Source organism: Arvicanthis niloticus, chromosome 5 (assembly GCF_011762505.2).
Source record: "Arvicanthis niloticus isolate mArvNil1 chromosome 5, mArvNil1.pat.X, whole genome shotgun sequence".
Classification (NCBI taxonomy): Eukaryota; Metazoa; Chordata; class Mammalia; order Rodentia; family Muridae; genus Arvicanthis; species Arvicanthis niloticus.
This window is the reverse complement of record NC_047662.1, coordinates 89,556,936-89,581,639: the sequence shown is the minus strand read 5'-3', so window position 1 is coordinate 89,581,639 and position 24,704 is coordinate 89,556,936. Positions and strand designations below refer to the sequence as shown.

Here is a 24,704-nt window from a genome sequence, read left to right as displayed (position 1 = left end):
CCAGTGGGGGAAAGTGAAAATTAAAATACATTTTCTCCTAAGAAATAAGTAATGACTTAGCATAGAGATAGATCAAAGTTGTTAAAGAGGTTGTAGACTGAAAAAATGTATGACATACACTTAAGTTTTATATCATGGGGAAAGTATATTAAATTGGCCAATGACTTGTAATTTATGAGTTTATTGATGCTGAGACAATTTTCTGAGTTTTTTTTTTTTTAAGTGTTGGATTTTAGGACAGTGGGAAATAGTATACCAAGAGTTTTGTGATGTTGGGTTACATCAGAATAGTATTTAAGGAACTGAATGTGGCACAGGCAACTGAGAGTGTTTCTAAGATGCACTAAAGCTTGGAGTCACAGGGAACCACTTTGGGTTCCAGCTAACCCAGAGTATGTAGTGTGTTGTCATAGGACAGAAAATTTAATTAACCTTTGCATTTTCACTTCCTCACTTGTAAAACGGGTAAAATACCATTATCTTAGTGTTGCATTCATGTTAGTATAGTTAAACACTCCAATCTTCTTTTATTTTGGAAAGAGCATCATCATTCACTCATTTTGGGAAACAGTCTTGCTGTGTAGCCCAAGCTAGCCTGTAGCTCACTGTGACTTTGTAGCCTAGACATCCCTGTGGCTCATTGTGATTCTGTAACCCAGATCACCCTCAAACAGGATTCCCTTGAGTGTTGATATTACAGGCGTCCACCTCTGTGCCCGGCTCCATGACATCACTTCAGTTACACAGAGAGGACTAGAGAGATGGCTCAGCAGTTAAAAAAAACTCTGGCTAGTCTTCCAGAAGACTGGTATTAGATTCCCAGCATCCACTTGGTGGTTCATAGCCATCTGTTAACTCCTGTTCCCTAAGGACTCTGGTGCCCTCTTCTGGCCGCTGCAAGTACTGCATGCACATGGTGCACAGATAATACATGCAGGCGAAGCACCCATACACATAAAAATAAATTGCACAAAGAAACTCTGTATCTCTTTTTCTCATCTAAGTCTTCACAAAAAACACAGGACCATCAGCCTAGACAGTTTCCAGAAATCTTCTAGAAAATTGAAGAGAATGGAATTTTCCAGTTGATCTGGTCTTTTATTTATGTGACTTTAAAGTAATAGAGTTCCATTAAGATAGGAGGGAGAGCCATGTCTGACTTTTCAAGTCATGAGCCGCTCTACTTGCTGATCAGGTCAAGGAGTTAATTAGACTCATTTTCTAATTCTTAATAATGAGCCTGTTATCACATTGTTTAAGGAATTGAAATACCATAAAGGTCATCCATTCTAGCCCTCCCTTATAGATGAAACTGGTGGTGAGAGAGGCTGAGGCACTTGTTGAGAGACATTTAAGTGGCCCAATGGCTCTCAGCCTATTCTGAACTTGCAACTACCTTGTGATGGGCTTAAAAAACACTGCTGGGTAAATGGCATTATATGTCCTTGGTCTTCTGAATTGCCTTTAACGTTGATGTATTTTATTTTAGCTGAAATATTTTCTTTCTTAGAATGCTTATTTTAAAAGGCTTTTGTTTTCCACTGCGCTTGTATGCACTTGTGTTCGTGTATACGTGTTTGTCATGGCATAGGAAGTTAGAGAACAACTTAGGAAGTCATGTCTCCTCCCACCAGTATGTCCTGGAGATTTCACTCAGGTCCTCAGTTTTAGGGGCAAGTACCTTTACTTACTAAGCCATTTTGCTAACCCCAGAAAGCATGTCCTTTCCCTCTCTTGCTGTACTTTCCCTCTCTTTGTGTACTCCAGTGCACTCTCTAACTTAAAGGAAGGGCTTTATTTTGTAACTCCACTATATACCTCACTATGTAGAGCAGGCTTGAACTCTGTCTTAAGGTTTTTATTGCTGTGATGAAACACCATGACCAAAAGCAAGTTGGGGAGGAAAGGGTTTCTTTGACTTACACTTTTACATTGTAGTCTGTCATCAAAGGAAATCAGGATAGGAACTCAAGCAGTAAGGAACTTGAAGGCAGGAGCTGATGCAAAGTCCACAGAGGGATGCTACTTACTGGGTTGCTCCTCCTGTCAAAAGCCAGGACTACCAGCCCAGGGATGGGTCCACAATGGGCTCTTTCTCCTTTGTGAATCACTGAGAAAATCTTTATTTCCTCATTAATTTATTCACTTTACATCCCAATTGCAGACCCCTCCCTCCAGGTCACCTGTATCACCCCACCCTGGTATATATCAGTCACTGCAGGACTAGGTGCATCCTCTCCCACTGAGGCCAGACAAGGCCCTTCAGTTGGGGGAACCAGATCCGTGGACAGGCAACAGATTTGGTCACAGCCCTATCCCTAGTAGTTGGAGGACTGGGGGACCTCAAAGTCCCTCCTTTCAGATAATTCTAGCTTGTGTCAGTTGCCATAAAGTTGGCATAAAACTCGCCAACTCTAACTCCTAAAGATCCACCTGCCTCCAAAGAGCTGAGATTAAAAGCATGTGCTACCATGCAAGGCAAGAATGCATTTCTTGTTCTTCGAAACAGGGTTTTATTGTGTAATAGCCACCCACCACTACCACCATCACCCAGCTAGAAGGCATTTCTTAATCTGAGTGATAAAGCTCATAAATTTTGTGAAATAAAAATCTTTAAATTTTGAAATTTTTGTTTTGAAGTGATTGAGTCAAAAGTAAATTTGTTAGATGTTTGTCTGTGGTGCTTTAGATGTATGTATGTGTAACGATGCACAGTAAAGCTCATTGCCAGAGGCACCTAATAATACAAGGAGGGTCTTGAGGAAGATACTGGGAAGACAAGATCTTCAGGGTGCTTGAAACACTAATTAAAATATACTAGAATCTTTATCTTGTGTTCTGTTTTCAGTATATTGTAATTTTTTGTTTGTTTAGGCTTAATTTTCTTACTATTTAACTTCCTATAGGTAAAGGCATTGAAAGAGAAGATTGAATCTGAAAAGGGAAAAGATGCCTTTCCGGTAGCAGGTCAGAAGTTAATTTATGCAGGTAGGAATTCAGTTATGAAATTCATTGCCATGTCTTGCCTGTTTGACATTGTTTTAGTTTTAAAAAATGTTTTCTTAGAAAAGACAGTATTTTCAATTTGATTCTGTCAGATTGCATAGATAAAAGTAGTGGAAACAGGTATTTAATTATGGTTTAATATTCAGTCTTTTCTTTACACATTTGCCTCCCTGCTCACGGAGTGATGTTTCTTAGTCTGTGAGCATTGTGACTGACTGCTGTGCCATTCATAAACTGAGCATCATTATTTTTTAATCTATTAATAATGTGTGTACTAGTTCACTTAATGTTCATGAAATATGTTACTTTCAAAGAAAATCAGTGTGTCTTTCTAAACTACCAAAGTAGAAGAATGAAAGTTTGTTTTATTTCAGACATCAAAAGACCTTTGTGATAGTATTTAAAAAAAAAAAAAAAGAACAAATTATATAGAGTACTTTGAAATTGATAATTAAAAGAAACCCAAATAGGAAAGTATCCAAGAGAATGACTAGGAAATTGCAAATTTAATTAGCATCACTGATAACCAAGGAAAATAGACTTGGTAGCCTCTTGCTGGGCATGGTGTCACTACTTTTAATCCCAGCACTTTGGAAACAGGTGGATCTGTTTAGCCTAAGCATAGCCCGAGAGACTTCCCCATTCTTGTGTATTGTACTGTTTTTCTGAAAGGTTTTGTTTGCTACTTGGCATGTTTTGTTTATAAGTATTTTGCTTGTACAACGTTGGAACATCTTCATCAAGTGTTTGGTATTTCAGAATAAGGGGTTGTTTATTTCTTTTATCAGGGAAAAAAATACTTATTTCCCAAAGGATGACTAGACTTGAAATGTTTAATTCCCCTTGCCTTTAAGATCTCCCTGTTTCAGGCCTTACTTCAGATTTCTTTGTCTAGTAAATCTTAAGTACAGCTAGTTAATAAATTAAAAAGCAAATTAATTGGGATTTTATATATTGGAGATGTTAGACATCTTCTCGTAAGATATCTGTGCTTTTAAAGTAGTACATGTCTTTATATTTATCTTACCTGGTTGTTAACGTTTTTCTTAGAAGTTTTACTTGATATAATTAATGTTGCCAATAAAATAAGAGTAGTTTCTTGGTAAGAAGAAGCTTAATATGTCTTTAACATTTTTTCCCCCTGAATTATTAGGCAAAATCCTCAGTGATGATACTGCTCTCAAAGAATATAAAATTGATGAGAAAAACTTTGTGGTGGTTATGGTAACAAAAGTAAGTTTCATGCTACTTCTGTATCTTTATGCTTGTGAATCATCTCAGAAGCAGTGACCAAGTCCACAATGGACAAAATTTATGCATTTCTATAACACACACAGCATATGTAATAAATAGCATGGTGCACTCACCTGTTTTCTAAAATGTAGGCAGATTTCCCACAGCCCCTTATAAAGGTAATATTTATAAAGTATTTGTAGCCATAAAGTCATCTTTATGTAAGATAAAATAAAATGTCATATTTTTTAAAGATCATTTCTCCCTTGACAACCCTTAAGAGTGTCTTAAGTTTTTCTTAATCTATGTTTACTGCTTTAAAAAGAGGTGCTAGAATAGTTAAATCACTATGTGATTATTTTAAAATATGCGTAGCAATCTAATATCTTTTGATGTGTAGCTTTTGGGTACTAGATAAGGTATGTGTTAGACCTAACAAGCTTAGAGCCAAAAAATAAATTTAAAAACACATGAAATGAATGCAAGTTCAGTTTTTATAAAATAAAGGAAAAGTCAACTGAAAAAACAATGGAATGATTTTTGTAGTAATTCTTAAGTAAGAACTGTTTGTGATTTATGATGTTGAACTGAATTAAATGTATTGGGTAATTTTATGAAAATAAACTTTTTTCTCAAGTACAGCTTGAGTACTGGGGGAAAGCTCAGCAGTAAAGGTAAAGGGAAGCTTACCTTGCAAGCCTAAGAACCTGAGTTCTGCTTTCTCCAGAACCTTCATTAAGCCAATGCTCACATACGCTGCTATAAACTCAGTACTGGGAGGCATACAGGCTCATCCCTGGGCTCACTGACCTTCCAGTCTACTCTACTTGGTGAGCTCCAGGCCAATGAGAGATTTTCTTTTTAAAAAGATGGATGCCTGCACATGCTTACAGATCAGAGCTTCAACATTGATTTCTTAAAGAGACTGCTTTACATATGTGCTTAAAGATACAACCCGAAGAAGAACAGTGTATTAGTCATCTTTAATAAAATATCCAAGATAGAAGTGTAAAGTAGAAAACGGTTTTTTATTAGGTCAAGACAAAGTTTTGGAGAATGGAAGTCCAAACAGCATGGTGAAAACTACACAAGGACACTTTGTAGTGTGTTGTCATTGTGGGAGGGACCAAACATTGAAAGCACTCTTTCAGTAATAATGAAGCAAGTTTAAGTGGATGGTTGAAGTTGCTTCATCAAATTAGTTAGTGGAATAAATGTGAATTTTCTCCAAAGTCACAGAATAACAATAACAGTAGGAAATAGTGAAATAGATGATGAAAATCTAGTATAGATAAAACGGAATATTATTCGGCTCTAAAGAAAAATGCAATCACAAATGTTTCAGAAAAGTAGACTTAGAATTAAGTTATGCAGGTCCTTACACCTGTTGCTTTATAGTCAGCAGGAGGGTTTTTCTCCTAAAACACAACAGATTATTTGGAATGTTTGTAGACAATCTACTTCAGTCCCAAAAGGTTTTTTTTGCTAATGCATTTAAGTGACAATATAATCTTTAAAGTTATAATTAAGGTGCATAAATAAAGATTTGTAGAAAATTGCACGGTACTTTTGGGTATGTGTATTCTATATTTAAAACAGTGACTTCTTTGGGTTCTTTTCATATTGAATTGTTGTGAAGATTGAAATGAGTGTTTAATGCTAATTGCACTTGATAGTTAAGATAATCAAATTATAGGTAATTTGAAGAGTAGTGAATTGCTTTCATTTGCTAATGTTGATCTTTTATCATCCACTTACAAATTATGATGCTCAGTGTACTGCTTATTAGACTGATTGTGTGGCTGTTGAAGTCCAATGATGCCTTATTTACTTTGCTGTTTAACACTCCAGCCCAAAGCAGTGACAACAGCAGTGCCAGCTACAACCCAGCAATCAAGTACTCCCAGCACCACTACAGTCAGCTCCTCCCCAGCAGCAGCTGTGGCCCAGGCTCCAGCTCCCACCCCTGCTCTGGCTCCCACCTCCACACCTGCCTCCACTACTCCAGCCTCAACTACAACATCTTCTGAACCTGCACCTACTGGTGCAACTCAGCCTGAGAAACCTGCAGAAAAGCCAGCACAGACACCAGTGCTTACTAGCCCAGCACCAGCTGACAGGTAAGGACTACATTTTAAGAATTATATCACAAGTAGCCATATTTTTTAATTTTTAAGAACCAAACTGACTACCATGTTACATCTTTAATTTCTAAATGAACTCTGAATCATGTACTTGTGTCTATTTTTCATGTCTGTGCATGTACATGCACACTCCTGTGAAGAATACAGGTTGATGTAATGTGTCTCCCTCTATTGCTCTCCACCTTACTTATTTAAGACAAGATTCTTGGCTGCATTCAGAGCTTGCCATTCAGCCATTCAGCTAGGCTGTCTAATGAACCTTTGAGATCCACCCCTTACCACCCTCACAGTGCTGGAGTTACAGGGCCATGGCCTCTGCAGTCTAATTTGTCATGGCTTTGGGGGGTCTGAAATAAATTTCTTATGGCTGCATAGCAGGCCATTCATCACCTGAGCTGTCTTCCCAGCCAGCTTGTCTGTTTTGCTAGTTTACTGTTAATAATATAGGCATATATTTTTAATGTAGATTTCTATATCCTCGATTTTTAAAAATAGGTTTACTAGAAAGCTACTACTTATATTTGATTACTCGTTATTTTGACTAGAGGTATTTAAGAAATATATAATGAAAAGAATAATTCTAAAGCAGCCAATCATTTTTATTTGTTTGTTTGTGGCTGTTGTTTTATATGAACAGAAGCATCCTTCCGTATCAGTCAATAATTCAGGTGCTGTGTTGCACTGTGTTTAGTTCTGACATTTGTTAGCTCTGATAAGCTTAGAGTAGTGGAGTTAAGATCTTTGGGTGTTTCCTTCATCTATAAAATGTGGGTCAAAGTAAGTCTACAGCAAATGGGAAGTGGCTCGTGTGCAGAGACTGCTGGGGAAGAGTCATCAGTGTAGCTGTTTCCTCTGACACCTTTTGTTGAGCCAACAACTATGAACAATGTGGATTCATGTATTCAGAAGTGCTGTCACAGGAGCTGACTGGCACCTGTGACTTTTGTATAACACTCTTAGCCACCTCCTCCTGACAGACCTGCTTCCTTATTACTGCCAAAGTGACTGCTCACTGAAACCTGGTGAATCAGATGAGATGGGTAGGGGTGGAATTGCAGTGAGTATTATTGAGCAGTTTTTTTGGTGGTATTTTTTTGTTTGTTTGTTTGCTTGCAGACAGTGGTGGGTTGTTCTTTATTAATAATGATAATGGGCCGGACAGTGGTGGTGTACACCTTTAATCCCAGCACTTGGGAGGCAGAGGCAGGCGGATTTCTGAGTTCGAGGCCAGCCTGGTCTACAGAGTGAGTTCCAGGACAGCCAGGGCTACACAGAGAAACCCTGTCTCGGGGGGAAAAAATGATAATGGCCAAAGCAAATGGTTCAGTCATAGTAATTTGCCTAAAAATCAGAGAAGGGATTCCCTGCCTTATCTAAAATATGACTTCTATTACTGCCAACCTGAAACTGGCACTAAGCTATTTTTGTTTTCTGACTTAGTACAACTTGTAATACCAGTAGCAGGAGCTGTGTGAACTTAGAAGCAAAGCCAGTCACAGTGGAAAATGGGCAGTAATTGGAAATGCTTTGAAAGCAAATATTTATTGTGTTGATGACAGTATACACAGGTTTGCCCCTTATACAAGGGTATGTTCCAGATATCTAGTGGGTTCCTGCTGTGCTGGTTTTTTCCTTAAACAAACATGCTCCTGATAAAGTGATTGAGAATACTAAGAGATTAATGACTAATGAAATTAGAACAATTAAAAAATTACTGGAATAAAAGTTGCATGTGAGCCAGGTGTTATGGTCCATGACTAATCAGAGCACTCCAGAGGCTAAAGCTCAAAGACTGCAAGTTCAAAGGCAGAGTGAGCCTACATAGCCAGATTCTGTCTCAAAGAAAAAAGTTGTTTGAAGTGGGCATAGTTGCACACGCCTTTAATTCCAGCACCTGGGAGGCAGAGGCAGGTGGATCTCAGAGTTCCAGGGCTATGTAGAGAGGCCCTGTCTCTAAAAATAAGTACTTTGAAATGTGTTCTTTTAAAATGTCTGATGGTACTGTAGATTTGTCAGTCTGCACCTCTTCCATTCCCAGTTTCAGTGAGAATGTTTACCCTGGCACTTACAGGAAGCTTCTGGTGTATTTCATTCCTCAGCATCACTGCTCTTGCATTTGGGGCCATTATTAAAATACAGGTTTCCTAAACACAATCCTGTGGCACCTTAACAACAGCTTTGGTAATTGAGACTGCAGGTGGCATATATAGTATGGATATAATGGACAAAAGATGGTCGTGACTCAGGTAGAAGCTGGAGGCACAGCTTTTATCATGCTGCTCAGAATGGCACACAGCTTGAAACAGTCTAGGAATTACTTCTTCCTGGAGGTTTTAGTAGTTTTAGAAAATAGTTTGGCGGGGGTTATGGGACACCCTTGTTTTAAATGTTCTACTCCCAGTTGTAGCGTCCATGTCTGACCTAGTCAGCTGTGATTTAGAAGTCTAGACTCTCCTGTTCATTGCTGACAAAATAGCACAAAGCTTAAGGAATATAATTTTTTGTGTGTTAAACTAGAGTACTTTTCAGCTTCTGTGGCACTTAAACCCGTTTCCCAGTATACAACTTGGTTGCATTCTATTCTCTTGAACACTGAAGAGCACCAGAATCGGGTTAAATCATTTCATCAAAGTCTGTGTGCAGAAAGGAATTTAGGAATCTGACAAATTGGTTACCCCCAAAATCAAGATAAAAATTTAATGTCTTTTGTCAGTAATACAGTGACTTCCTTAATATCTTCACAAAGCTCATAGTATGAATACCTCATATCTGAACAGAACATTAATGTGCTTCTTTTTTTTTTTTTTTTTGCATAAACTCAAGCCATTCATCATTCCGGCATGGGTGGGTGGTCATGTGGCCCCACCCCTAGCTGAGGAGTTACTGGCAGTAGATGGTTGCTGGGGAAGGGAGTCATTTTTCTATGAGTAGGGGACAGTTATAGCCACAGGTGGGTTTTTCCGAGCTCTAATGGATGCCATCACACCCAGGCGCATATAGGCAGTACTGTTAGACTCACTGGGTTATGTAAAAGGAAGGATCATGAAGGTAGAGAGGTAGGAGAGTTGAGGGACAGACAGGTAATAGTTGAGAGTTGGATGGATATGGTCACGATACATTAAATACATGATTTATATTCATTAAATACATAACATGTATAAAATTTCCAGAGAGTTAAATTTTTAAGTTAGTATTGTTAATTCTTCCAAGAGTTATATAAGTGATGAAAGAATCTCTAGTGATCTAAGAAAGCAGGCTATAGGCTTCTTTTTTTATTTGGGTTTTTGAGACAGGGTTTTTCTCTGTGTAGCCTTGGCTGTCCTGAAACAGTCTGGCTGGGAACTCAGAGAGATCCTCTTGCCTCTGCTTCTCTATGGTTCTCAGTTGCGTTTAATTCACTAGCTACTTGAGTGTCCGCATTGTTCAGGGGTTTTATTATATGTGCTGCTGAAGCAAGCACTTAGCTACTTTGTCTTTTTTCTTAATTGTGTATCTTCAGGGAATATGACAGTCAGTCTAGAAAACAAGATACGTCCTTTTAAAGCACAACACTTGGTGAATAGGTATCAGGGGCTATACTGAAGGCTTCCTCTCCATCACTGCTGGCCAAGACATTTTGTTTTCTATGATTTGTTTTGTTCAGGTCAGTTTTGTTCTCCAAAAGCCACCTGTTAGCAATATAGATTATGGTGTTGATCACTGCCATTAATAACTGTACTTGTAGGCTGGAGAGGTGTCTCAGACAGAGGACTTGGGTTCAGTTTCATCATCTACATAGTGTCTCACAATCTTCTGTTGCTCTCTAGTCTTAGAGCCTTCTCAGGCACCAGGCAACGAAAGAAAGAAATTTCACTTGTGCTTTGTGAGGTCAGTATTGTTGGTCAAGGATATATTAGAATCAACCCAAAATTTCTGTCATTGAAGTAGGAGCAGGTCTCCTGAGTGCTGAGAGTACAGCGGTGACCTGCCACACCCAGTCAGTACTTTCTGACATGGGAAAGTGGCTGTGGAACATAAGCCAAGCACTGCAGCGAAACATTGTATATTTTCTAGGAGTGTATCTTTCACAATTTTTATTGCATTTCTGTATGTGCATGAACCTCCATGGCATACATATAAAAAAGTCAGAGTACAGCTTGTGAGAGTTGGTTCTCCTCGTTTCCAGGGATCAAACTCAAGTCCTCTGGCTTGGGGTGGGGGTGGGGGGGAGCAAGTCTGGGCATGTTTATTAATGTTTGGTCTGATACATTCAGAAATGAGTGATTGATTGTCTAAGTTAGGAAGAAGTGAAGAGACTGAATCAGGGTTAAGAAATAGTGTTTTAAGTATACCTCAGTTTAAAGTCCTTAAAGAGATTTTTAAGATAACTTGAAAATAGTCCAGATTATTCCAGAGGAGATTAATCTTAGCAGATTCTGAACTCCTATCATGCACGGCGGTAACTAAGAGTTTTAGTAGCTTAACATTAACATTAATTGGGATGCACACTATAGACATACACCTAAATAGAACTTAATGTATAGATGTATTAGTAATGTGATACTCTGTGGAGGAAATACTGTTGATAAATGCTTCATCATCTGGAGGTGGAAAACAGATTCCACATTCCATACTGACAATTCTAAAAGTATAACGATTCTATGTAAGATAAGTTAAACTTTAGAAACTAGCTGGGAAGGTAATGTGTAGTGGTACAGTTCTAGCACTTGGGAGGCTAAGGCAGAAAGATCATGAGTTCAAGGCCAGCCTAGGTAATATAGAAAACTAAACAAGAAGCCCTATAAAAGCAAAACTAAGATATAATTATTCTTTAAAATAGAAACTGGTATATTCGTGATTATTTTGGTGGGGTAAGAGCCTTGGGCAGGGAAATTATATATTATTTTGAAATTTTTTGTCCTCCACATACTTAATGTTTTTTTTAAGAAGAAACTTTAAAAATTATATAGCAGAATTATTTTAGTTGTGATAATCATTATGGGTGTTATGCTTGGTACTTTCCTGAGTACATTCTGTTCTTAAAGTTGGAATGGGGGATGGTGAGATGCCTCAGTGGGTAGAGGTACTAGATTCCAAACCAGACAACCTGAGTTTGATTTACTTGCCTAGCCCACATGGTAGAAGAGAGCCAGCCGCTGCTCATTGTCCTTTGTCCACTGTGGACACTGTGCCTATGAACACAAATGCGTTTAACTCAAAAACTGAAATTGGAAAAAAGTGTAAATGTATGGAGTGCATGTGATAATTTAATCTTACTGTGCCTTTAAAGTTTGTAATAGTGGGGTTGGCGAAATGGCCTAGCAATTATAAGCACTAGTTGCTCTGTCAGAGAACCTGGGGTTCAGTTTCCAGTACCCACACGGCAGCTCACAACTGTCTGTAACTCCAAGTCCAGGAAATCTCGAGTACCTCTTCTGACCTCCAAGGCATGGGTACACATACATATACTCTGAGATACTAAAATAAAGATTTTAATTATTTGTTACTTAATATCATAAATATGTACCCCTTCTCTATTTCTTTGTGGGGTTGGGTTTTGTTTTTGTTTTTGTTTTTTTTTTTTTTGGTCTTTTCTTTTCTTGAGACAGGGTTTCTCTGTAGTCCTGGCTGTCCTGGAATCCACCCTCTCTTTCATTGCTCCTCCTATTTGTCCTCTTCATTCGTCTAGGTAGCTTCACTTCCACTTTGTTAAATATGCAACACGACTGTGTCTCTCCACTGTCAGCATCTGCATGGTGTTTTATACACTTGTTTGTCAACCTTTTATTTTGAACTTCATCAATTTCTCAACAGAATAGAAATGTGCATTTCTGCGTGCATGGTTTTGCTTGTTAACCTAGAACCTTATGCCTAAAATTGGTTTTCTTTGGGTTAGCATAGGATCTATACCTTCACCTCCCTTTTTGCATATACAATATAACTTGTGTGCCTTTTTCCCCTGATAATTGATGAAAACTTTCATAGAAAACCTCACTGCAAGACTTGACTGCTTCGTTGCTTTCCATATGTGTACTACTTTTATCATGTATCTTTTTTTTTAATCATGTATCATTATCATTTTCATGTTTCTTCTGCTCTGACTTGATTCTAGGGTATTTTAGCTGCAGTGCCATTTTAAGGGTGTTGTGTTTATAGCCTTTTGAGGTTGTTTACAATGATGAATTCTCAGAAGTCTTAAGATTGAAATTTTTTTTCCTTAACTATAAATTCTACAGGTACAGCCCTGGTTGTAACCTCTTAAGAGACTGGCTTACCCACACACTTTAATACCTAAAGTATCCTTTAGAAATTAGTTACTATAAAATGAATTTTGTATACTTTTTGAAATGTGATTTTTCTAAAAACTCTTTACAGTACACCAGGAGATTCTTCCCGGTCAAATCTTTTTGAAGATGCAACAAGTGCCCTTGGTGAGTGTCTAACTTAGAAAACATGTTGTCGGATGTGCATTATCATCTTCTAGACCACACTGACAATGTCAGCTTTGTGACCACTTACAATTAAACTGTAAAATGATTTGTTTATATTGTTAGCACTAGAGACTGGTGTGTTCTACTGAATTCTTGAAAATCTTCTCTTGCAGTTAAGTATATCCATTGAAGCAAATCATTTTTGCACTGTGAACTTTATGTGGTCTTAACAGGTTTGGTCTGTGGGTGGCCTGTTACAGAAGTGCCTTTAGAAGGCCTTGCCGTTTTCTTTTGTGTACCCCATATTTGCTTGTTCATGAACTTTCCGTTTTCATCCGCTGGGATGGCTTTCTAGATTTCCAGCTGTATCCTGTTGCTTATATGGGCACATAGTGAAAAGTTCTTCTTGCTCCAGTCTTTGATTTGACATGTTTTAATAAAGTTTTCCCCTTTCCCTTCATCCCCACACTGTCAGCTTTTCCCTCCCATGATTAAACCCCTGCTGTACAGTTGCTGTTTTCATTGTTTATTGGATAATATTCCTGTTCCTGTTTTGTTACTGTAGGTAAAAGGCTAGGATAGTTGCAGTCATCTGTTTGACTGGGTTCTAGACTTCCCAGCAGCAGCAGCAGCAGCATTCCGATGGCTCTACGAAGCCTTGGTGGGGGGAAGTAACACATCAGTCCTGAACTACTTGGGCTTTAACTCCTTGATACCCTCATTGTATGTAGAGACAAAAATGTAGATGTTTTAAATACTCAGCCCATGATTACCTGGATATATTAAACTCAGAATTTCATCTTAGAGAAACTGTCCTGGGACAACACTGCTATCAAAAGCTTTCCGTAAGCATTCGTTCATGAGTCTGAAGGCATAGTACTTCATACACGAAAAGCCATGAATTGTAGAGAATTGTTATAAAGGAAGAACTTCACCAATATACTTCCAACTTCTTCCAGTAGTTGGAAGAACTAGACAAGAGGATTACTTAGAGAATGGTAAGAGCTAGTCTGTAGGTTCAGAGCTAGAGCAAGTTGGCACTTGTCCCTAATGTTACTAAAGGTTCTGGTTGTTACCAGTATCGACATAATAGAGTACACAATAGATTACTCTTGATCAGGAGCCAAGTGGATGATGCTTTTTGCTGCTGTTCCTGTTCCTGCTGCTGCTGCTACATCTAAACCTCAGCTGCTGGTGGTGCTGTTTTTCTTACACACTTTTTAAGAAGAGGAACAGAACAATTTATGACCCGGTCAAAGAGCCAACAAATAGGAATGCTAATAACCCCTTATATTTATGTCTTTATGTCACTGGGTCATTCCACCTCAGCTTTGTAATCGCAGGGTCTCTGTTTTGTTGAATCCCTGCTTCTGTAACTTCCCATTTGGCTTTTGTGGTTCCTTTCCTGTTCTGTGTATGTCTCAGACCATTTTTCTTAAGCACTCTAGTAAATATTATTCCTGACTCTAATTTATGTGCTTTCTGTGGTTCTGGTTTAGGCCATAATTAAACATTTAAACTGTGGGGATGAATACAGTGTATATTCTGTGGAGATTCCCCACATGGATTGTGCTACTCATTTCCCTCTGAACTTGCAGACTTGTTTGTTTACATTTCCAAGGGGGAATCTGCAGCCTCCCAAGTCTTTGTTTTCTTACTTGTTGTGTCAGTGTGCTTGCTGTTGTTCATAGGTGACAACATGGCTGTTGGTCACTTAAAGTAGAGGGCAGAGTTGGGGACAGAGAAGGGAGACCATAACCAATCCACTTTCTGAGGTGCTACCCAGAACACAAGTGGGAAAGAAAATAGTTTTGACAGAGGTGAGTTGAGAGTGGGAGTAGCTTTCACTCAGGCAAGCTACTATCCATCTGGGGAGATTGGAGATAGCTGTGCATTAGTGACTCAGGCACAGTGCTTGTAACTCCATCCCTGGTATGAAATTGTAACTTTCCCAAACTATGTTTCCCATCAGTTTGAAAATACAAGGTGTCAAAAGAAAAAGATAAAACACAGTCTTAGTATTGCACCAGAATTGGTTGTTTGAAATATGTACAGCAGTGGACTTGGTCTTTTGTGAGATAGCATGTCTTTATGTCTCATCCTGTCCTTGAACTTGTGTAGATAACACTGGCCTTCAATGCACAGCAGCAGCCATCCAAATGGATTGTAAGGATCCCCAAGTCCTGGCTCCCTTGTTGCTTTCCCTGACCTGTAATTTCTTTCTTGTATGTATAACTGGTATTTCTATTTTGCATATAAAACCTCCTAGTTATCTGTTACTTTTGTAAGTTACCACAAATTCAGTGGTATAAAACAGTTTGTTATCTGGCCATTTTTTATAGGTCAGAACCTTTGATGTGGATCTTGCTGACTGATACCAAGGAATCAGCAAGAATGTATATTATTTGGGGACTTGGGAGAACCTAGTTCCTTACCACTTATAGAAGCTTGCTGAACCTTTCTCCACCTGCAAAAAACAGCAGCAGAGCTCTGGTTCTGCTTTGGTCTTTATTGTCTCTTAACACTGTTTTTGTCCCACTTTACTTTTAAGGATCCTTGTTGATGACATTGGGCACATCTGGAAGGTCACTTCCCTTTGTCATACATACTTACCTACATATTTATAGGTTCTGGGGGTTAGAATGTGGACATTGACTAACTACGTTGTTAATTGTCTTTACAATTAACAGTAAATGAAACATAGTGTAACAGTATATGAAACATAGACATCATGCAGTCAAGAGCTATGGAGAGAATGTCTGTTGACTGTTCCTGTACTTTTTTTCCCTTGTCCCCCATACACCGGTTTAGTGACAGGTCAGTCTTACGAGAATATGGTAACTGAGATCATGTCAATGGGCTATGAACGAGAACAAGTAATTGCAGCTCTGAGAGCCAGTTTCAACAACCCTGACAGAGCTGTGGAATATCTTCTAATGGTGAGAAGTGTGTTTTTCTTGTCTCTTTCAAACTCTTAAAGAAATTAAGATTTTAATAGATGAATTAACAATTCAGTGGAGAGCATTATATGATAGATAGTTCCCACTACTACCCCTACCCAATGTTGCTAAAATGTAACCTTCTGGAAAATATTCTGAAATGATTTATTTAGAAAATGATGTGAGGTGAGTTATGAAGTGGCTCTTCTTTTAATACCTTTCACACTAGTGAAGCTCTGGTGAAGGTAACTTTGTAATTGAACAGACTGACACCTTAGATCTGTTAGGAATTACTTAGAGCAAAATTTCAGTTATCCTCTGTGAGGAAGTAGCATTAACTTTTCTATTTGAGAATTTGATGGATGTTCTGGATCCTGAATCTGCTAATACTCTTGTAATTTCATGTGGAAAATGGCTGTTTTGAGTGCCTGTGGTATAGCCCCTGTTAGCCACTGCTCTTTCTTTAAGTGAATTTGGCATTGGTTTAATAGGAAATAAACTCATTACCATCTGTTATAGTCTAAGAATTTGATGGATTTTAAAATGGGTATAACTGCCATTTGTTTAAATCTTACGCATTAAAATAGAAAATCTGAGTGTACTTTTTAAATTGTAATAGTTTCACAAGATAAATGCTTGAAACATACGAAAAGCATCATTTGAAAATGTATTTATTTTATATATGTGAGTACACTGTAGCTGTCTTCAGACACACTAGAAGAGGGCATCGGATCCCATTACAGATGGTTGGGAGCCACCATCCCATGTGGCTGGGAATTGAACTCAGGACCTCTGCAAGAGCAGTCAGTGCTCTTAATCACTGAGCCATCTCTCCAGCCTGAAAAGCATCATTTGAAATGTAAACTATTAACATTACATACCAATTTGTCCATCTTTAAAGTTTTTGTGTATGATACTTCCCAGGTGATACTTGTTTAGAAGCATTAGGTCAGTAGAGGACACTTTGGTGCCTGGTTCATGGAAACACAGTCCTTTGTTTCACGGAATGACAGATTATGAAAACCTCTGCAGCAAAAGTCGCCTGGAACCCATGGGCAGCACGAGTTATTGCTGTTACTGGACAGTGCATCTGTCTGTCACTTGAAAATTCTGTTGAACAATACTACCTTGTGATACAGCATTGTTCTGGACTACTTGTAAGATTTCATAAGCAGACTGTATCATACACAGACAATGTTAAGTAAGCTACAAATGTTTTGCTGTGTCAGAGAGAGAGAGATGGAGATGTTAAAATGTGGGAATTGTTTTGGCAGGGAATCCCTGGAGATAGAGAAAGTCAGGCTGTGGTTGATCCTCCTCCCCAGGCTGTGAGTACTGGAACCCCTCAGTCTCCAGCAGTAGCTGCAGCTGCAGCGACCACAACAGCAACAACAACCACCACTTCTGGAGGTAAAGTGATTGTCAGATGGCAAATGGTCTTGAGTTTTTAGTGTACGATTGTTTAATGTGACGTACTTCAGTGGTTAAGATTCATCCCCAGAACTCTCAGATAAGCCTTATGTTTCTTCACTCACAGTAGAAAGATTCTCCGGCTTTTAGTGTACACCAGTGTTGTCAGAGCTTACACTACTAATTTGCTCTGAAAAATGATTATTCACAGTTTGAATTCAGCATCTATTTTGAATGGATGGCTCACCTTGCTAAGAATAAATCATTTCAGGCAGGGTGTGGAGACTCTTTTTTTAATCTGAGCATTGGAAGGCAAAGGAAGACACATAATCTGAGTTTGAGGGAACATACTACACAGCAGAGTTCTCAAACAGCCAGGATACAGAGGGAGAGAGATGCTATCTCAAAAAATGGCGACAGTGGCAGAGGCAGTGGTGGTAGTGGTTGAGTGGTTAATTTCAAAACAGCTGGGGTTTTTGTCATTGTGGCAGACAGTTGGGACTCTTATATAGTGGAAAGAAGAGACATAACTCTGGCTCAGATTTTATTATTTACCACTCACCTACTAGGTAAATTTAGTCTCTGAGTCTCACTTTATTATTACATATAATATAGGACTAAATACCCATAAACATGCATATGTTTCTTATTTGGGAGCAACTGCAGTATGCAACATGACAACCTTCTATTTTGATAGAGGACACCAGGTTTTTGTGGTGGTTCACAGGGCATTGTGGGTGGGCTTGCCTCTCAGTATTCTAGCCTTTTTCTAATAGTAGGGTAACTCTAGAGCAAAGGTGGCAGACACATTGGGGTTTGGAGAGTGTGACTTACTTCCTTCTCTGTAACACACGAACTCAAGTCGTTTTTGGGTATAATATTTTCTGTATGAATGATGGTTTAACTACTTGCTGTTACATGTACTTACTGTTGTTGTTTTTGAAATGTTTGTGTGTATTTCAGGTCACCCCCTTGAATTTTTACGAAATCAGCCTCAGTTTCAACAAATGAGACAAATTATCCAGCAGAATCCTTCCTTGCTTCCAGCTTTGCTACAGCAGATCGGTCGGGAGAACCCTCAGTTGCTGCAGGTGACTAGTCCACATTAAATTGGAAAATGGGGTTGGAATGTTGTTTTGTTTTGTACTATAGTTAAACCCAGAGCCTATGTTTTAGGTAGGCATACTGAAGAACAATTGCTCAGCTTATATTGGTTAACAGATTAAGTTTGGGAAAGGTTTATTTCCTCTTTCAGATTTCCCAGGCACATTAATGTATTTGAGAATCTGAGAGTGTGTTTTACTTTGTAAATTGCTTTTGCTGCTAGTGGAACATTGCCTCTTAAAAACTTATAGGCATACTTCATTCTCAGACCAGAAAATAGTTAAGTTTTATACAGCACAGAGTAGCCTACTAGTGTGGAAAATAAAGTATACATGAAGTGTAAGTTCTCTACTTAGGCCCATGGTACATGGTAGCTTTTTAATGTTGATTTTTGTGACTGGAGTATTTTTGAAAGAATTTGCATTCTCTCCATTTATTTACCTCTCAGAATTGTTGTGTTTCTTTAATAATAATGTAAGAAATCACTGAAAACTAACTTTCTGGCTCTTTTAGACAGAGCTGGTCTGAAATTCAATTTACTCTAGGACTCAGGGATGCCTAAGATGATCCCCTGCCTTCCAAGTGCTGGAGTTAGAGTGTGATTCCTCATCCTGGCTTATCTTGTTTTTATTTAGGATTGCTGTTTTCCTACAGACAGTAAGTAAGTGTTATTTCTTCTGTTTTTTACATCACTACAGCAAATTAGCCAACACCAGGAGCATTTTATTCAGATGCTAAATGAACCAGTTCAGGAAGCAGGTGGTCAAGGTGGAGGAGGTGGTGGAGGAGGTGGTGGTGGAGGAGGTGGAGGAATTGCAGAAGCTGGAAGTGGACACATGAACTACATTCAAGTAACACCTCAGGAGAAAGAAGCTATAGAACGGGTGAGTTTAGGTACAGTTTGGGTTCCTTGGTCACCCTAGCACCTGGGCTAGTGGCTCCCATTGGCCTACAGCTGTGACGTTTCTGTCCCTTGCCCCAGGGACTGCAATAAAGACTGTCTCTTAGCCATATCCCCTACTTTTTCTCCTTGGCCCCAATAGCAACAAAGTACCTTCTTGAGTAAATTAAATATGAATATTAATTGGCTAAAGCACTAAACATACCTAATTCAAAATCATTCATTTTTCATACTTTAAATTTTAATTTGCTACTGTCCCCAAAATATCAAATATCTATGTGAATTGCATGCACAATTCACAATAAACACAAGATGTTAGCTATCTCTTTCTGTCCTAACAAGTGGACTGGTACAAGCTTGGGCCCTTCAATAACCTACATCTTATGATGCTGTGATCAGTAACTCAATTTCCCCCTCACTTTTTACATTGTTTTCACTTTGTTGTGAAGTGTTTTGAGATGGTAATCAGAGGCCTGTGTTCACAGAGATCTCTGCCTCTCATGCTGAGATTAAAGATGTGCTTGCCCATGTCTGGCTTTAATTTTCTTCTGTACTTAGGATTCAATTGGTTTCTTGTTGTAGCTCTTTTTTTCTTTGTGATTTTTTTTTTTTCCTGTTTTCTTGGTGTTGTGTAGAACATTGTTTAATCCAAGTGAAAGTCAGGTTTACTAATTCTTCCAAAGAATTCACAGATCACTCATTGTGAGTTCTTTTGGTATGGAGAATGAGTATCTGCTGTTTTGCATGTGAATGTCCATCCATGTATCCAAGACCAGTTGAAAAGACTTTGCAGTTATAGGTTCCTATAAAAAATTAGTGGTGCATGGATGTGTCAGAGTTATTTGGGGGCTCAGTTTTAATCCCTTGATTTATGAAGTACATACTTAACATACCAAAGTGTACCAGGCCTCCAGTTTTTCTCAGCATCCCTCAGTCCCTGTTACAGGGTATGGCTGGCATACCCCACCATGTTTGCTGAACTTTCCAACCATGGGCTGGGTTTCCTCTCACCCAGTGGATCTTCACTATATGATCCAGACATTCCAGTCCGTCGTCTCCCTCCCTTCCTTTCTCCCTCTTTCCCTCCCTCCCTCCCCCCTCTCTCCAGCAACACTATGCCCCTTCTGTCTCCTTGTTTGCATGGCAACTTCACTGACCCTCCTGTGAGGTTGGAGAACCTGCCCGAAGCTTCCCCCTAAGAAACCCATCTTTATACTTTAATTTGGCTTGATTAGCTCATTCTCTGGCAGAGAATTACTTCTCAGCAAGTATGAAATCAGGGTATGGAGTACTCCAATTTTGTTTATAAAATAATTGACTGTTCATTCTACTGTGTAAATCTCAGGATGAGCTTGTCCAGTTTCTGGGGGTAGAACTTTTGGCTGAGTTTAGAGCCCTTATTATGCTCACCCTGGAAGTGAATTTGAGAAATGTCCTATATCCTTTTTTCCCTCTTTTTGGTTTTTGGATTTGTCATTTGAGGCAGTCTTGATACATAGTAGCCTGTGGTGGCTTTCAGCTTAGTATGTGGGTAAGGATAATTTTGAAGTCTTGAGTCTTCTGCCATCATTTTGCAAATGCTGGGATTACAGCATGCAGCACTATGCCCCCTGGGACCTTGTTAACTATCAGAGTGTGATGGAGCAGCATCATGACACCCCAGCACCTGGGAGGTATAGTCTTGAGACTGTGTGGTAAGATCGTTTCCAAAAAAAAAAAAAAAAAAAGCAACTGGTACACTATAACTGTAGTCATTAAAAATTAAAAAATTCTAATACTTTTGAGTTTATTCCTAAGAACTATCTTTTCTGTTGCTGTTAGGAATTGTTCTTTTTATTTTCAAAATGTTGATTATTAGTTGCATAGAAGTACAGTTTGGTTTTGTGTGGTGGTTTAATATTCCCCAGAATCTTGGCTGAACTCATTTGTTAGTTTATTTGCATGAAGTTTGCTGGTTAGGGAAGTTCCCATTCAAGAGTAGGGTGTAAAGACTTTGTCATAACAAGTTGAATACTTTTTCTAAGTTTATCAAAGGATTATCTTTCATTGTTGTTATTCTATAGTAATTTATTCTATATATAGAAACAACATTTGCATTCCTGGGATAAAGCCCACTGTCCATTAGATAAAGGTGTTTGATAGGATCACATGATATTTGGTTGAGGGTTTTGGTATCCATATTCATAACAACTATTACTTTGTAGTTTTCTGGTGGTGGATATCTTGTTTTTTAGTACTGGGGAATTTTGGCCCCACAGAAGGAGTAGAGGGTGGTTTTGGAAGAATTTTGCATTTCTTTTATTTTATTTATTTTATTCTACCTAAGATTTGTTTGTTTTATGTATGTGGGTCTTGTTAATGTTGTGCTTAGTTTTACTCTTAGTTTATTAAGATAGATTGAATCATTAAAGGAACATGTATGCATGTATACACTTCATATTTGAGAATGTAATATACTCTTATTAAACATTCTCCTGCTGTCAAGACCAGTTAGTTGCCTTAGAGTGCTGGTGACTTTCTTTGATTCCCTTGTTGGTGCTTTGTCTGACTGTACTGTGACTGAGAGTGGTGGCATTAAGTCTCCAGGTGCAGCAGTATTGCTGATTTTTCTCTTCTGTGTTAGTTTTGTTTGGTGTATTTTTGGCCTCTTGTTATATATGTCTATCATTATATTTTCTTTGTCGTAAACATGTCTTTTATCTCTGGTAACAGTTCTGTCTAGTGACTGAAGCTACTCTAGTTGTCTTTTGGTTATTGTGTGCATGGTGCTGTCTTTACAGTTTGAACATCTTTGACTTTAAGTCTAAGTTTAATGTCTCACTGCAGTGTGTTACTAAATTGTCCCAACTCTTTTTCTGTTACTTCAGCTACTCCGGTTTTAATTTGGACACAACATCGATAATAAATTCTTTTTTGGAATTCTCCTATTTTAATTTATAAATAGCTTCTTGTGCTGAATTGGGGTTTGATTTTTTTTTAGTTTATTGTTGTTGTTGTTTTTCCAGTTCTTAATAGTCAGTCTTCTGTAGTGAGTAATAGAAAGTTTTTGAGACAGTTGAGGAGGGTATTCATCTGATTGAGAAGTAATAATTCTATATAGTAAAGTATTTAGATAACTTGAGAATTTAAAGGCTTTAAAAGCAGTGAGTATTAGATCTTAGGTAATTTTAATGGAGTTTTCAAATGAGATTAAATAACTGGTAATTTAGATACGTTGTAAATTTAACCACAGTTGTCTTCATTTCACAATATATCATGGTACTGTAATTGATCACCCACTTTTTTACTATAAAGTGTTGACTAAAGGCAAGGAACTGAAGAGCAACATTGAAAGGTACAAACCGTGTTAAGAAATGAAACATTGATATTGGGATGTAAAATGAATAAATAAGTTTAACAATAAAAAGAGAAATGAAGCATTTGCTTTTACAAAAGGTTGGTGTACAAGTTAAGATATTTCCACTTGTTCTTCCCCTTTCTTAAACCTTCTGTTACTAAAGCCATTTGAGACCCACATTTATTTGTGGTCATTTACTTTTAAATCAGGACAGGTAACTACTGGTTTTTAGTGTAGATACCAGAATGTACTTAATACTTTCTAGTTCTTAATACGTTTTAGTAAATAGAGTGCCTGTTAACTTAATCTCCTTAACTCAGGACATTTTTCTAAAAAGTCTTTTGGGTGGTCACAAATTTCTTTCCACCCTAAGAATATTGAACAGTGAATCCAGATCCCAGTGAGGCTAAACTTGTGACATTTCGATGAGCATTTTCTGTGGTTCTGTTTGTCTAAAGTGTTCAGGGGCAGGGTTGCAATCCCTAGTATATAATGCAAACTTATTCGCCATAATTGATGAATTGAATTTAATTGCTTTCTTTTTTTTTCCAGTTAAAGGCATTAGGATTTCCTGAAGGACTTGTGATTCAAGCATATTTTGCTTGTGAGAAGAATGAGAATCTGGCTGCCAACTTTCTTCTACAGCAGAACTTTGATGAAGACTGAAGGGACTCTTTTGTACCTCACACTCACACCAGTGCATTACACTAACCTTGTTCACTGGATTGTCTGGGGTGACTTGGGCTCATATCCACAATATTTGGTATACGGTAGTAGGTTGGTGGGGGTGGGGGTGGGGAGCTAGGATATAGGGCAGGGATACATACAGTGCATGTCTGCTTTAGTTAGCAGATGCTGCAGATCCACACAGTGTAAAATACTATACAACCAAACATCCACCTTTACAGGTCTTTATTCTTCTAAGCAGTAGGTAACATTTCCTGGGTTTCATTCTTTCTAGTGTACTAGATCCAGAAATTTAGTGTGATGCCCTGCTTTCTCTTTTCTTTGATTTAACATTGGTTTCTGAAAGAATCTTTGCTACCTAGAACCTACAGTCTGTTTTATGGCAACACTGGATAATGGCTTTTTGAAATTGAGGGGGAAAAAATTGGAGCATCTGTAAACAGAAATGCCAAATTATTGATAGTCATTGTTGCTGCTTCACATAAGTATGAAATTGGTGCGGAAGGAAGCCCATTCTTCATGTTCAGTGCTCGGGGTGGGGAGGGTAGAAAGGCGGCTTTTTCTTAAAAATGAAAATAATTACTGCTATTTTAAAATTCCTTAATTATTGAATGTGAGACCCTCTAACATGATTTGAGAAGCTGTACACATATAGGCAGAGTTATTTTCCTGTTTACATTCTTTGTTTGTTTGGGGGGAAATTGGTAGGTGTCTAATTACTGTTTACTTCATTGTTGTATTGCAGTAAAAGATTCAAAACAACCATTGCATGTTTGCTTTTGATGTATCCCTTTTGTGAAATTAGCACTTTGGGGGCCAATGAAGAAACTTTGCAGCATTCACTTCCCTTCCCCCTTCCTTTTCCTCAGTAGAAACGTGTTTGATCAGCAAGTCGTGAGTCAAACTGCTGCCTTTAAAAAAAAAAAAAACATCACAAAAAGCTGATTCAGTTCAAAATTAATGCAAATCTTTCAAAACTGGGTTTCTGATACTTGTGGATGTTTTTCTTTATTAGATAAGAATGTATTACCATTAAATCCATTAGTATTACATTGCTTTCAAAGAGAAGGTGGGTGGAGCTATAATCCAGCATCTTTTACTACATTTAAAGATGGGAGCAAACTTTTGTATGGTTAGGAGATGTGGCTGGAAAGTACTTTGGAAAATATACAATCAAGATATTTCATCGCATATTAAAAGAAAAATCTCAATCACAGTGTTGGCTTTTATTTGGATTTTGCTCATCTTGGTCATCTTGGTTTTTTTTTTTTCTCTTGGACACTCTCTCATTGGCATTGCTATTTGATTGTAAAGAGGGGCCCAGTGTCAGCTTGTTGAATTTGTCAAATCTTTCTCTGATCATAAATGATATTATTGAAGGAAGTAATGTTTCCCACTGTCTGATACTGTGTAATAAGATGGCTTTGCAGACCATCTGCGCAGTCTCTTGCAGTATGCTCACCACCACTTGGTGATGACTCTTAACCTTTCTCATCATGTGCTCATAACCTGTTTCATGAAAATAAATGAGAC

General features: G+C 38.2%; 1 protein-coding gene across 1 annotated transcript in view; it reads left to right on the top strand.

Moving 5' to 3' along the window:
• Rad23b (RAD23 nucleotide excision repair protein B) overlaps window positions 1–24,387 on the top strand; it is a 38,877-nt gene extending 14,490 nt beyond the window's left edge. Inside the window, exons 2-10 of the mRNA XM_034502403.2 lie at window positions 2,907–2,988; window positions 4,160–4,239; window positions 6,091–6,359; window positions 12,738–12,793; window positions 15,605–15,732; window positions 17,007–17,142; window positions 18,106–18,233; window positions 18,945–19,130; window positions 23,037–24,387. Of these exons, the coding sequence (XP_034358294.1) occupies window positions 2,907–2,988; window positions 4,160–4,239; window positions 6,091–6,359; window positions 12,738–12,793; window positions 15,605–15,732; window positions 17,007–17,142; window positions 18,106–18,233; window positions 18,945–19,130; window positions 23,037–23,150 (1,179 nt within the window). The 3' untranslated portion in view covers window positions 23,151–24,387. The remainder of the gene's footprint in view (window positions 1–2,906; window positions 2,989–4,159; window positions 4,240–6,090; window positions 6,360–12,737; window positions 12,794–15,604; window positions 15,733–17,006; window positions 17,143–18,105; window positions 18,234–18,944; window positions 19,131–23,036) is intronic.
• The last annotated feature ends 317 nt before the right edge of the window (window positions 24,388–24,704 follow it).